Source organism: Leguminivora glycinivorella, chromosome 20 (genome assembly GCF_023078275.1).
Source record: "Leguminivora glycinivorella isolate SPB_JAAS2020 chromosome 20, LegGlyc_1.1, whole genome shotgun sequence".
NCBI classification, from domain to species: Eukaryota; Metazoa; Arthropoda; class Insecta; order Lepidoptera; family Tortricidae; genus Leguminivora; species Leguminivora glycinivorella.
The window spans coordinates 1,343,999-1,358,179 of NC_062990.1; the positions used below are offsets into that span (position 1 = coordinate 1,343,999).

The 14,181-nt window shown below is 37.4% G+C and overlaps 1 protein-coding gene across 1 annotated transcript in view; it reads right to left on the reverse strand.

Annotated features, from left to right (window-relative positions):
* The window catches only part of LOC125237249 (thyroid receptor-interacting protein 11-like), a 122,345-nt gene that overhangs the window by 94,218 nt on the left and 13,946 nt on the right, over nucleotides 1-14,181 (reverse strand). The window contains exon 2 of the mRNA XM_048144264.1: nucleotides 8,959-9,012. Coding sequence (XP_048000221.1) covers nucleotides 8,959-9,012 — 54 coding nt within the window. The remainder of the gene's footprint in view (nucleotides 1-8,958; nucleotides 9,013-14,181) is intronic.

Genomic DNA, 14,181 nt, shown 5'->3' on the forward strand with positions numbered 1-14,181 from the left:
GATCAGCATTGCTATCCAGCGGGGCAACGCGGCCAGCCTGCTGGGCACCTTACCCAACGAGCAAGACCTGGGCCATTTTTTTTATTTATAAGTTTTAATGTAAGTGTTTATTGTACTATTTTTAACCCCCGACGCAAAAACGACGGGTGTTATAAGTTTGACGTGTCTGTCTGTCTGTCTGTCCGTCTGTCTGTCTGTCTGTCTGTCTGTCTGTCTGTCTGTCTGTCTGTGTGTGTGTCTGTCTGTGGCATCGTAGCTCCCGAACGGATGAACCGATTTCGATTTAGTTTTTTTATTTGAAAGCTGTGTTAGTCGGGAGTGTTCTTAGTCATGTTTCATGAAAATCGGTCCACTAGGTTGCGGTCGGGGGTTTTTTCACAATTTTAATTTTGTGGTTAGGTTATATATGTTGTTTATAAATAAAAACATGAGTTCTTATTAAATAATCACAGTACCCATATAACCATAATCGGTCGCCGTTCCTACGCAAATCCTCCTATTTTGTGTACACACAGGTCTTCGGGTCTCAATGCTTAGTCGCAGTACGGTCGACGTTTAGTCGCGGCGACCCAAATGGGGACGATTGGTAACAGGCACAAATGGTCACAGAAGTGACAGAAGTGTGCACTACGCGTGCACACATTGTTACCGTTTGGCGACTACTTTCCCAAAATCATTCGTTCATTTCATTCTTTTCACATGGCGACTGTCAGAGACGTCAAAGTAAAAAAGAAATAAAATCATTTGACATTAAAATGTAATGGCGTAAGAATTTGTTAAAGATAAATATTGTTTGCATTTGTAATATAATGTGGGCTAATTACCATGGCCAATTAAATTGCTCGAGTGATTTCATAAAATAAGTCTAAATTTATCAACGCGCCATCAATTTACCTCAGTTTAACCAGTAATAATATTATTGACTACTCGGTGTTTGCGTGTTATGTATATTGATTGGTGAAGTTTTAGTGCTTCGGTGCATATACTATACTGAAATAATAAAAATAATGCCTAGAAAACCAATAAAGTTGTTAAAATATGGATTAAGACGGTAATATTCCATGTAAAAAACAGTCGCCAAACGGTCACCAAACGGTCGACAAACGGTCGCAAAATGGTCGCAGCGTACACGCGTGACCGAAAGCAGTGAATATTTATTATATTTTCAAAATGGCTTCTTGTATTAATTTTTTCCAGGTATCCTCAAACTTTATAAACAATTAAATATGCCGTCGTACTCAGTTGCCCTCACTAAAGAAGATTAAAAAAAAATTGTAACGTGCGTACCGAGCTGCTGCGTTGTAAAGGATCGGGGATCATATTATTATGGTCTTCTATAGAGCAACTAGTATTTTGCGGCATTTCACAATTGACACTTGTTGAAGTAGTCGTCATTAATATTACTATCAACATTAATTTCAGCGATCTGTACTTCTTTTGTCAAGATTTTTGTATAGATAAGTGTCTACAAATTTGTAATGTTAAAGAGACATAAATAAAACCTAGTAGAGTAAATAATGTGTTTTTTTTGTAACCCAAACAAAATACTTGTAGATACGAGTGCGGAAAAGAGGAAAATCGATACGAGTAGCGATAAATTAATACACGAACGAAGGGAGTGTTTTAAATCGACACGAGTTGTGAATGTCCTTTTCGCACGTGTATCGTACGACGATTTTCAGTACCTAAATCTAAGCTAAGAGTTTCGACCAGACAAGAAATGAATCATTGCTTGATTTGCTCGCACTACTGCGTTAAAAAAAGCAGCATCTGTACTGAAAAAAACTATCATTGCGCAACAGAAATTCTATTAATATCACAGTAAATACTCTATTTCATTTGATTCCTACTTTTATTGTGTAAAGCAACACTACACTTCATTTTTATCAATAAGAATTAAAAATTATACACGGTGTTTCCGGTATCACTCAAAACCTCAGACACCCCAACTGATTTTTATTTTTTTAAACTCATCTAGAGTATTCATCTTTTAATCTGATCGTTACTTTTTTTTTAATTGAATTTTTAATTTTCTGTACAGCTCTACTTGACTTTTAGCTCTACACTCAATAAAATAATTGCTAGCTACCATCATAAACCATAAGACTATTTATTTGTGTACGTTACTGCAACGACATAAGGTTTACCAATAGACAGCTAAGATGTCACTGTAAAACACTTTAAAGCTTTGTCACAGTAAACTTCAAATTGGACAGGTAATCGCAGTAAGCAAATAAACTCAATATTCAAAATGACAAGGTTGTAATTATGTAAGAGTTCAATTTGTTATGACTTATGATAAACATTAAGATCAGGGAGTATAGAAGTATAAAGGAGGAACATCTGTCGAAGTACAACAATCGCAAAAATGACCGGCTGAGGCCTTGTAATTGCAGTTACAAGTCTCTCCGCTTGGAGCGCACGTCTCGCTCAATGATCAGCGATGTGACATGACATTAGACGTTCTTTTCTCTAGGCTGATTTCGTCAGACTGAGCAAGTCAAGACGTAGTCCCGTGGTAGTGCGCTGGCTTCGTACGCAGATGTTCTCGGGTTCGATTCTGACAGCGATCTTTTTGCTTTTTGTTTTTTTTTTATACATTAATTTTCTTTTTGTTGTATTTTTATTTGTGTTTATTTATTGTTTTATTCAGACAAATGTTAATTTAAGCCCTTTAACATTGTTTGCCCCATGTTAGGATTCTTAGGTAATGTTGTAAGTCTTGAGAATGAAATTTCGAAAAGTAGTAACAAAACAAAATATTTTTGGACATTAAAAAAATAAAAAAAATTGAAGAAAAATATTAGTAGAAATAAATAAAAAAGATCTCATCAGGATTTGAACCCGGGACCTCTTGCTCCGTAGGCGGGGTCACTACCGATAAGGCTAAGAGATTGTCAAACCCTTATCTCCCTGCTATTGCAGCGCCACCTATCTTCTCTTTTATATGTGCACTTCTGATACTTAAAGCTTTTGCTCCTTATATTTCTAAACTCCATAATTAAGATTAAACTGACAAACAACGTCAAACTAGTAGCGGAAAAAATAATCGTCCAAGTAACCGGCCAGTATTAATACCCCTAAATACTGAAAAAAGGTAAACAACCTCTAACAATGCGATATACACAATGTTGTATTACGAGTACAATAGAATGGGCACGTAAAAAATAACTAATAATACTAATTTAAATAAAAATATTACCCCCATCAAGATATAGCTCAATCGATTCTACTCTCGATTCTGAACAAACTGTTTTCAGGTTTTTAGTGTTAAGTGAAACACGGTGTATATTTAATACATTAAGTGACTATAAAGTGCTTATCTATTTGTATTATCATTCTGCACTTTTCTTAACTTTCCCACATTTCTATAAAATGTCGAAGAGTGCTTAAATGGTCGTCGTCGTTTATTATTATTTAATTCGCTCATATTTAAATGATTCAACCAGTCCACAACTTCACAAGACAGTTTGAGAAACCTTCGTATTTCAGATTGTCATTTGCGGATACAGTGGTTTAGGAGCAGTTCGGTAATCAGACCTACACATGTGTGTACAAATTCTGTCAATGTCACTGTCAGAAACCGTTCTGACAGTGACAATGACAGCCACAAATTCGTTCACATGTTGTTACCGTTATGTGTGCAAACGTCGACTAATAAAGTGTCGTTAAAAGTCATTCTGATAGTGACATTGACAGCCACAAATTCGTACACATTTTGTTACCGTAACGAGTGCACACGACGACTACATTTTGTTATTGTATCAATACGGTCGCATTGTTTGCACGACGTTACCACGCGTTATGTCACATTTGACAGTTAGTTACTGATTTGAAGATTTTGCGACTGAAATGGTTGTATGGGTAGAAGGTTCTATATTCGTGTTTATTAAGTTTCAGCAGTTTTAGAGAGAGTTTTTTCTCACAGTTACCTATCTACTGGGATTTCGATAAGTGCGAACCAAATCGTACTACGAACTTTTATTGTCGTAAACAACACGTAGATTTATATGTTATTTAATAGTCCTACTCGTTTTTAGGTCTCGACTTAGTACATGAATATGCTATTAAATACTAATCGTGACTAAGTTGTAAGTTTACAATAAAACCTTTAAATAAACCTACATTTTTAACTACCGTATTCTGCAATAAAAACGTATTTTACATAAGCAAATGATATGCCAACCATTTGAATAATAATAATATATTAACTGTTATTTATATATTTACAAAACAAAGGACGTACTTTTTTAAGGTATATGTATTTAATTTTAAAAGGACAAGATTGTTAAATTTGACATAATTCAAAATCCCGAATTAATTTTGACCCAGGTGTTCCCCAAGGTTCAACCCTAGGACCAGAGTTATTCCTAAAGATAACAATCCACACAATAACACTTACACTACGCAATTCAGTAAATATACTCAAGATGTTGACTCTGTACTCAACTAGTGAGATAAAGATAAGTCCAGTCGACCTGAATTACTTAAATCCTGGCGTGTGGATTTGTGACGTCATTGCTGAATAACTACATCATAGTGAAGCGAAGAACATGATATTTTTTATGAAAAAATATATAATTTTGAAGGTAATATCTGGGAGTACAGATAATCCGATTTCAATAGCTGTCTTAGCTAGAGGTGAATTTTGAACTGCAAAGGCAAAAAAATTACAGAAACGAAAATCGAAGCAAACCTTGTAACTGCATTATTACGCTTCAATTAGACTGACGTTCTTTCGAAGAAGGGTTCTTATGCATAATTCAAAAAAGTTTCAAGAACGTTAAACGTCCAAGAAAACTTTTCAATACTTGGATGGCATGATTCAAGTCAAGAGGTACATACGAGTCACACGATTATATTTACGCAAGTGTACGTACGCGACGATATAATAAACGTTTAGCAAGTAATAAGTATATAAACTAACACTTATACCTTTGAGATAAGGTTAATGATACACTTGACAGTGTTAGTTATGAGAAATCTATTTATGTAAGTATTTGACAATCAATTTTGTTGCTAACGGTAATAAAATTATAAAAACTATAAATCATATGAATCATTGCTAGTGTTGTATAGAATTTCACAGTTTTAACTTTGCAATTTATCGATTATAAATATATCTTATGACAATGAAAAACAATCGAGCGATTCGACACCTATTCAACTGCATATGCTGAAAAGTTTCCTGATAACAATTTTCTGTTCAGTCAACCAATTGGAACCCTAGGCCACTCTACAACCATGTCAAAATGACAAGCAGTAAGAGATTTCTTAACATCTCTTCTTAGGTTCTAAATGAATGGACACTTTTAAGATGCCATTTTTAAACCGAATTATCGGTCTCTAGACTTAGGGTCGGTTGCACCAAACCGTCTGTCACTGTTAAAGCATCCGTTAAATTTTATTGTATGGGAAATTCCATAGATGTCTGCTGTGTCTGTCGAATGTGGTTGATGCAACTGGCCCTTAGACACAAATTTTTCTTACATCTACGACTTACCTGTCCGTCCGTCCGTCCGTCCGTCACCACCCAACGAAGCCCAAACGGTCCTTAATCAGTCCTTTTATAACGTTTCTTATCACTAGTATTATACGCGATCAATACTTTTATCTATTTGTATCTCCCACTCTTTTTAACATTGTTTGTTTAGGCTGTTCACCCTTTGTTTTGTTAAATAAACTATTATGTACCAACCACGTCTATAGCAGAAATATATTCATATCATATCCCTTACCATTCCATTAAAGTTTCAAGCGAGTTTGAACTGACACATTCGAAGTTCGAACTACTTCGAACTAGCAGAAATCATAGACGTATACGAGGCAGCGAAAGTATACAATCTGGGAAACTCGAACGCGAACAAATAATAGTTATTTGTTATACAAGGGGGCAAAGTTGTATTTTAACGCCGAGTGTGGAATTGAAAAACGAGCAAGTGAAAGGATTCTATAGTTGAACCACGAGCGAAGCGAGTGGTTCGAGAATAGAATCCTGAACTTGCGAGTTTTTTAACACACGAGAAGTAAAATACATTTGCACCCGAGTGTAACACAAAACTTTTCCCCTCACTATAGCGAGGAAACTACAACGCAAAAAATGCGTTTATCACTGCTTCCAGTAGTTCCACAGGTGGTAAATCATCTTAATTACTAGATTCACCTACTTTTATCAATTTTAAAGCAGTTAATTTGACTTTATTCAAGGTCAAATTACTTTACCCACTAGTGGATAAAATGCGTTTTTACCCGCTGGTATTAAAGGACAAAACACGTGTTTCCGAGCTAGTGAGGGGAAAAGGTCTAAAATAACGTCACGGGACACAAGACAGACGGGCCGATTTTTGAGTCTCACGCGTTCGAATTCAGAAAATTGTCACTGAAAATAATAAGCAAGTCACCGTTTTCAACCGGTATTTTAGTGACAAAATCCCGTATGCGAGATTCAAAAATCGCCTTCAGAGTGTTCTGATTGGAATTCGTCAGTAACCATGAGTTCACAGACAGCGAGTTTCAGAAATGGTACAAAGCGATAAACGACGCGAACTGCTGACCTTATAAGACCCCTTGGATTAGTTGGATTTAAATCCTTTGTAACCTCGATAAATTTAGAAAAACATATTACAGTAGGTACATATGTTGCTATCTTTCTCGCACTAGTACACATAGTAGTAATGTTGTCTGTATATGTCGAAACTTCAAAGAAGCATATATAATAAAACATCGTACGATACACGCGAGAAGAAGGAATTTGTAACTCGTGTCGATCAAAAAGACTCACTGATTCCGAACTTCCTCTTCTTCACACTTGTATCGTAATGTGCTATTAGGTACTAGTAGTGCTAATACTACATACTTTCATATTTTCTCACCAGAAAAAACCGACCTCAAGGATTCATTCACTATAAGTCATCTCAAAAATATCGTAATTTATACTTAGCAAGTACCTACTGTACCTAGCAACATAAAAAATACATCATCAACATATAGATATCCTGACAATAAGCTTCAGAATTGATTTGATTTCGGTAAAAGCCAGGGTTCAACTCATTTAAAATCAAACTAAAAATCCCAAAATATGCAATCGAATGCATTCAAATCAAAGCACAGGAAGCAATAAATATGTATGTGTTTGCATAATTTATTTAGATATGTATCGGACGAAGGCACAATGTTCACATACCGAATATGTATCAGAATAGGTCTAAGGTTCGATTCCCAAACGTTGTAAACCAAATGGGGTTTGAATGAGTTCAAAAGGTTCAGGGGAAAATGGAACTATATTTAAATATTTACATCATTTTGGGGACGAAATCTTAGTTCGTACTCAAAAAACCCGCAAAGACGCAAACCCTTTGAAATAGGCATTCTATGGATTTATGTACGAGTATATAAGACATTTGAGAAAAGAGCATACTTCCATGTAAAGGTCGACAATGCAACACCTCTGTTTTGATGTTGAAGTTTTTTTTTTCATAAAATGTGCAGAAAAAAATACTGATGGTAGGCAATTACCGTGGCCAATTGGACACCTGCAACACCAGAAGAGGGTTCAAATTGACTTTAACATGGAAGCACAGTTTTTCTTAAAGGTTGTATCGGTCTGGACTGGACATAATGAAATCAAATAATATCACATCCCGCTTATATCAATGCCATCACGCTGTCACTGTCATACCGTATGATATAACATTTATAACACCCAGTGGGTCGGTTGCACCAGACAGTCTGTCACCGAATTTAGCGTTCGCAATTTTTAGGCTTCCGTAGGCAACTAGGAACCCTTATAGTTTCGCCATGTCTGTCTGTCCGTCCGTCCGTCCGTCCGCGGATAATCTCAGTAACCGTTAGCACTAGAAAGCTGAAATTTGGTACCAATATGTATGTATATCAATCACGCCGACAAAGTGGTAAAATAAAAAGTGGAAAAAAATGTTTTTTTTAGGGTAACCCCCCCACCCCCTTCATGTAAAGTGGGGACAGATTTTTTTTTTCATTCCAACCCCAACGTGTGATATATTGTTGGATAGCTATTTAAAAATGAATAAGGGTTTACTAAAATCGTTTTTAGGGTTCCGTAGTCAACTAGGAACCCTTATAGTTTCGCCATGTCTGTCTGTCCGTCCGTCCGTCCGTCCGTCCGTCCGTCCGTCCGTCCGTCCGTCCGTCCGTCCGCGGATAATCTCAGTAACTGTAAGCACTAGAAAGCTGAAATTTGGTACCAATATGTATATCAATCACGCCAACAAAGTGCAAAAATAAAAAATGGAAAAAAATGTTTTATTAGGGTAGCCCCCCTACATGTAAAGTGGGGGCTGATTTTTTTTTTCATTCCAACCCTAACGTGTGATATATTGTTGGATAGGTATTTAAAAATAAATAAGGGTTTACTAAGATAGTTTTATGATAATACTAATATTTTCGGAAATAATCGCTCCTAAAGGAAAAAAAGTGCGTCCCCCCCCCCTCTAACTTTTGAACCATATGTTTAAAAAATATGAAAAAAATCACAAAAGTAGAACTTTATAAAGACTTTCTAGGAAAATTGTTTTGAACTTGATAGGTTCAGTAGTTTTTGAGAAAAATACGGAAAACTACGGAACCCTACACTGAGCGTGGCCCGACACGCTCTTGGCCGGTTTTTTTGATAATATTAATATTTTCGGAAATAATCGCTCCTAAAGGAAAAAAAAGTGCGTCCCCTCCCCCTCTAACTTTTGAACCATATGTTTAAAAAATATGACAAAAATCACAAAAGTAGAACTTTATAAATACTTTCTAGGAAAATTATTTTGAACTTGATAGGTTCAGTAGTTTTTGAGAAAAATACGGAAAACTACGGAACCCTACACTGAGCGTGGCCCGACACGCTCTTGGCCGGTTTTTTTTTGTACGAGAATTTCCAGACATCTGCTGAGTTTCATTGATTCATAACTCTTCTTATAAGGAATGACTTACCTCAGATTGCAATGTGGCTTCAAGTTCTGCTGTAAGCCTCTTCAGGGATGCGATCTGAAAATAAAAAATAAAAAATTAAAAACAGTTCTTTGTTTTAAAAATGGGGCAAAGTTGTTCAATCGCACGTGTCATAATTAATATCCGAGCAGGCGAATGATTCCAATATTGAACCGCGAGCGTAGCGAGTGGCTCAGAATGTGGAATCTAGAGCGTTGCGAGAGTTCAAGGCACGTAGGTTAAACAAATTTTGCCACCGAGTAAAACACACATATTTTCATGGGACCCACACGAGGCAAATGCAAACTGTAAAACATTTAACTAAATGAAAACCATCAATTTATTGTATTTTAACGTTAATTGTACTGTAACAGCCACAGCTTTAGACATCAAGTTAAAAGTATAAAATAAATGTGCACTCCTATGGATAAAATGTAACTTTCTCATCCGTTTTTGAACTATCAAGAGAGGGTTTATTAGTTGATGCGGTGAAAAGGAATATACTCATCCCTATTTTATAAACGTGTAGGTAACGCCATTACCGCCAAGCTACTTTTGCCAAAGATTGGTCCAACAGTCCAATTCTTCAATACAGGTACTATAGGTACCATAGAAAAAAAACTTACACCTAGATGCACCATAGAGCAAACTAAAAGTTTATACGATGCCAATATTCCGCTGACCTATTGGCTGCGCGCATTTCAATCGTTCCAAATTTGAAATTCAAAACGATCGGACGCCATTGGACGGTTTTTTCTATGTCTTTGACAAATAGCTTTCTGTCGATTCTGTTAGTGTTGTTTGTTGATAATAATCTTTAGTATTAATAGTTTTAGCGTATAAAGAAATAAAAGAACAAATCGTGCTCCTAAAATTTGCATTTTTGAAAGAGCTGTTCTACTTTTTTTTTTCAAAATTCATTCTGACATACCTACGTAACAAGACATTATTTCAGTCACAAGTGATGAGGACGACGAGCACTAATAATAAAATATTGAAAGGAGTTATGAGACGCGTGCTGTCGTAATTACATTTTAACGTAACGTAACGCTATTTATAGCTATTTGGGCATTTTCAGAAATTGGGACCCAAAACTAGTGACAGTTGTTAACAAAAATTAACTCGATGTCAGTTTTGTGACGACATGACGACAATCTATACTAATCTATACTAATATTATAAATGGGAAAGTGTGTGTGTGTCTGTTTGTTTGTCCGTCTTTCACGGCAAAACGGAACGACGAATGTTCGTGATTTTTTAAGAGGAGATAGTTGAAGGGATGGAGAGTGACATAGGTTATACTTTTTGTCTCTTTCTAACGCGAGCGAAGCCGCGGGCAAAAAACTAGTTAAGAATAAAACTTGTCTAAAAAACAACTTTTTTTCATATTCTAAATGTAGTTAGTATAGTATAGTTTATGTAATTAACATTAACGCTAAAGCAATATTTATATTGAAATTTCGTGAATATCACGTTTAATTGTCGTCACAAAACTGACATCGAGTTAATTTTTGTTAACAACTTTCACTAATTTTGAGTCCCAATTTTTGAAAATGCCCATATCCAACACCGATCTAAATTATACACGGGGTAGTTTATATCTATAATATAAAAGTGTCTAATTCTCCTAATACAGAATTTCGACCGTAATAGCCAGAGACAAAGAATAAAAATATAACCAGTTTAGGATTCTTAAAAAGATTTCGAGAAGTAACTACTTGACATAGTCAGAAATAAAATGTGTGAAACAAAAATTATTTTTGCCAGTACAACATTTTTGTTTTTCGCTTGCTAACTGCTAAAACAAAAGATGAAAAAGCCGTTGGGCGTTGTCCGCTGCCCAAACAAAAACAACAAAAAAAAAAAATAGTGCGAAGATGAATAAAAGATGGCACCTGATTTTTATATTAGTCCTGATTAGAATCGCAGATCCAGCTATTGACAAATATCGCAGATTTGGGAATTACCATAGAGTAGGGATTTCAGGTAGAAGATGCCATAAGATAGCAAAAGCTCAAGACAAATTAATCAACAGAGAAAATAAAATTGGACGACCACTGTCACATAAAGCACAGAATATATAATAGTACATACAAGTACAGAAGGCCCACTGCTTTAATGTTCACGACATGCCGCCTTTTTAAATGCCTACAAATTTTTTACAAAGAAACGAGCCTCATGTGTGCGGCGTCCGGCGATAGGGTTGCCTATGGATTAAAACGAATTAATACTCAGATAAAATGTTAAACTATTATGTTCAGGTTTTGGGTACTTTCTAAGTACATATATGTATAGTATTTATATATTACACTTTAAGTTCTCGCGCTTTGTACACATATTTAAAGTCACACACAGGTCGAACGCGATTAATTAACATTATTTTTAACTTTTTTCCCAACGTTTCGGCCAGGTAAAAATAATGTTAATTAATCGCGTTCGACCTGTGTGTGACTTTAAATATTTATATATTTTTGTTTAATTTCCAACATTAATAGAAGTTTTTATTTATTGCATAAATGAATAAAACAAATAAAAACATAATAAAACTACTTAATAACTAAATACCTAACCTACTTATAAATAAAAAATTTGGCCTAAATCGCCGTCAATGGGCAAGGTACCCAGAAGGCTGGCAGCATTTCCACGCTGTATAGCGATACTTATACGTTGCGCGAAATACTGGCCAGCCCTCTGGTCGCCTGAGGTCTCTATCAGGCGAGACGACAAATCCTTATAAAAATGACGGGCACTGGGCCCCCATGGCCCCAAGGTCTCAACGCCAAACGCCGCAAATATGTAGCTGGTTCCTAGGATGGCATATTTGCGGCGTTTGATGCTTTCGACTGAGGATGCCGCAGCGCCAGCAGCAACGCTGGTGACCGGAACATGGGACGGCGCCAGTGTATCAACACAAGTAGCGTCCCAAACTAGCGGCCGACCCATGCTCCAAGGCACCAGTGTCATACCGTCAGGCCTCTTGCCGTCGTCCCTAGCCAGGCCGGTGGGCTCCAGGACTGCTGGCACTTTCGCGTCGACGCGACGTCGACGCGGCGTCAGGCTTTGCCCATACAGTTGGCCCGACGCGACGCTCGCGAGACGCTAGATGTGGGGGGACCCTTATTGAACCTTTCCGGGGGACTTAATCAATAAGTAGATCTGTGTAAAAATATCCTATGGTATTTCTTTTATTCATGACATTTATTTAACTAAACATTATTAGCCATTTCACACGCGGAAAACGCATATGAACCTTAAAAAAACTTGCGACGTAAAGTAACAATAGAAAGTGCGTGCGTTCTGTGAGAATGCGCGCCACCCATGATTAGGCCGTGACCTCGCGGCCGCCAGCATGTACTTGTAGCGCGGCGATAGAATCGCGGAGTGAGCCGCCCCTGCATAAAGTTAAATATTTCTTTGAGACCAAATGTTGACCGAATGGAGGCCGCTATCGGATGTAAGAAACGCCTGGCATCCGTTGGCTCACTGGGTGGACGACAGCCGGGGCGTTCCTGAGCGTGAGCGTCCATTGATCAGATAAAGAATTTCATACGTGAGATCGAGAAGACATTTTTTTTTCTCACTCACATATGAATGACAGTGATATGCCTAGACCAGCGGTTCTCAAACTTATTTTCCTATGGAACCCTTTTAGAAAGCAAAATATCTGACGTAGGTAACCCTTAAATTAAATAAATAAAAAAATTGTTTATTGCAATCTTTATTTTAATAAGTAATCATAATAATAAAATCTAATCTTTAGATTCTAATGTGGGGTATTACATGAAAGTGTTTTTTTTTTATTGTTTAACAATTGGTGAATATTTGGTTTTATGGAAGAGAGTTGAAGTTGCATATCAGGTAACCAAAATTCACACGGAGCCCCCAGAGAGGCTTTGCGGAGCCCTAGGGATCCGCGGAGCACACTTTGAGTATGGCTGGCCTAGACGCTTGCACAGGCGCCGCCTGGTGGGATAAAATGTCAGTGTGCCTCTTCATTAAAAGAAGACGTGTGATCTATCTCGCGGCGACATACTCTCGCGCCAATCATGTGCTATCCCTGCAATTCTGCCTCTAAAAAGCGGACAAGCCGACAGGCGTGTCGCAGTTGTTAGCTCATTGAGCATACAGTTGTCGTTGTGTGCGTGGGTGAATACACGACCAGCCAGTCATTCGCGTGGAAATAGGGAATACGATGACGACTACATAAAAAAATGGCAATGGCTTGTAGGAGGTAGGGTATAGCGAATGATATTCCGCTTTGTGTGGTAGGGCACAGCACAGCGGATATCGTCTCGCTCGAATCTAGAGCAGAGCCCAACTGGGGTAGTACCTCCGTCTTACAGAAGACCGCAGCCAAATAGCACTAGACCCTACTCATATTGTTGTGTTCCTGCCGGTGAGTAAGGCTGCCAGAGCTCAACGAGGGTGAGGTGTGCTGATGACGGGAGGACTTACGGAACTAACTTGTTCCGTCTATTGTCGTTTGAGTCGTCGGCAACCCGAACCCTCCTTAGAACTTGTACACTCCTTTTTGCTGTGTAGTGTGTACTTAACGCAGCAAAAGGGAATGTAGGTACAAGTTTCTAATGGGGTGGCAACGCGCCGCAGCGCGCATGTGACACTGTTTGAGTTGCAGGCGTCCATAGGTTACGGTGACCGCTTTACATCAGGCGGGCCGTATGCTTGTTTGCCACCGACGTAGTATAAAAAAAATCTGTTTAGTCCGTCAGTTAGATCGTCCCAAAATACTGAACACATATTTTTCCCTTTTTCTATTTTAATTATTGATGAAAAAATACAAAGATCTAGAGATTGTAGAGCATCAAAGTTCCGGAGTGGGGGCTTGTGACGTCATCGTCATTTCTATGTAATAACCTAGGCGTCACGCGAAACTTCAAAGCACTGTAACGTCGTCATTTTTCGTTTACGAGATAAAACCGCCTTCAAAAAAAGCGTGTTACAAAACACGGAGAAACTAAAAAGCCAAAAATAATAAACCTTCGAATTCAGATTTCTTATCGGATTGCAATAATCTAAACATCCAAATTATAAACAAATCAATTATTTTTGTAGTCGGTACCAGACCTGTTCGTCGCCTTGCTATTTCCTGTTTGCCCCACCCAACCATACGCAGGCTGGCCCCGACTCCAAAAATAATTGATTTATTTATAATTTGGATGTTTAGATTATTGCAATCCGATAAGAAATCTGAATTCGAAGGTTTAT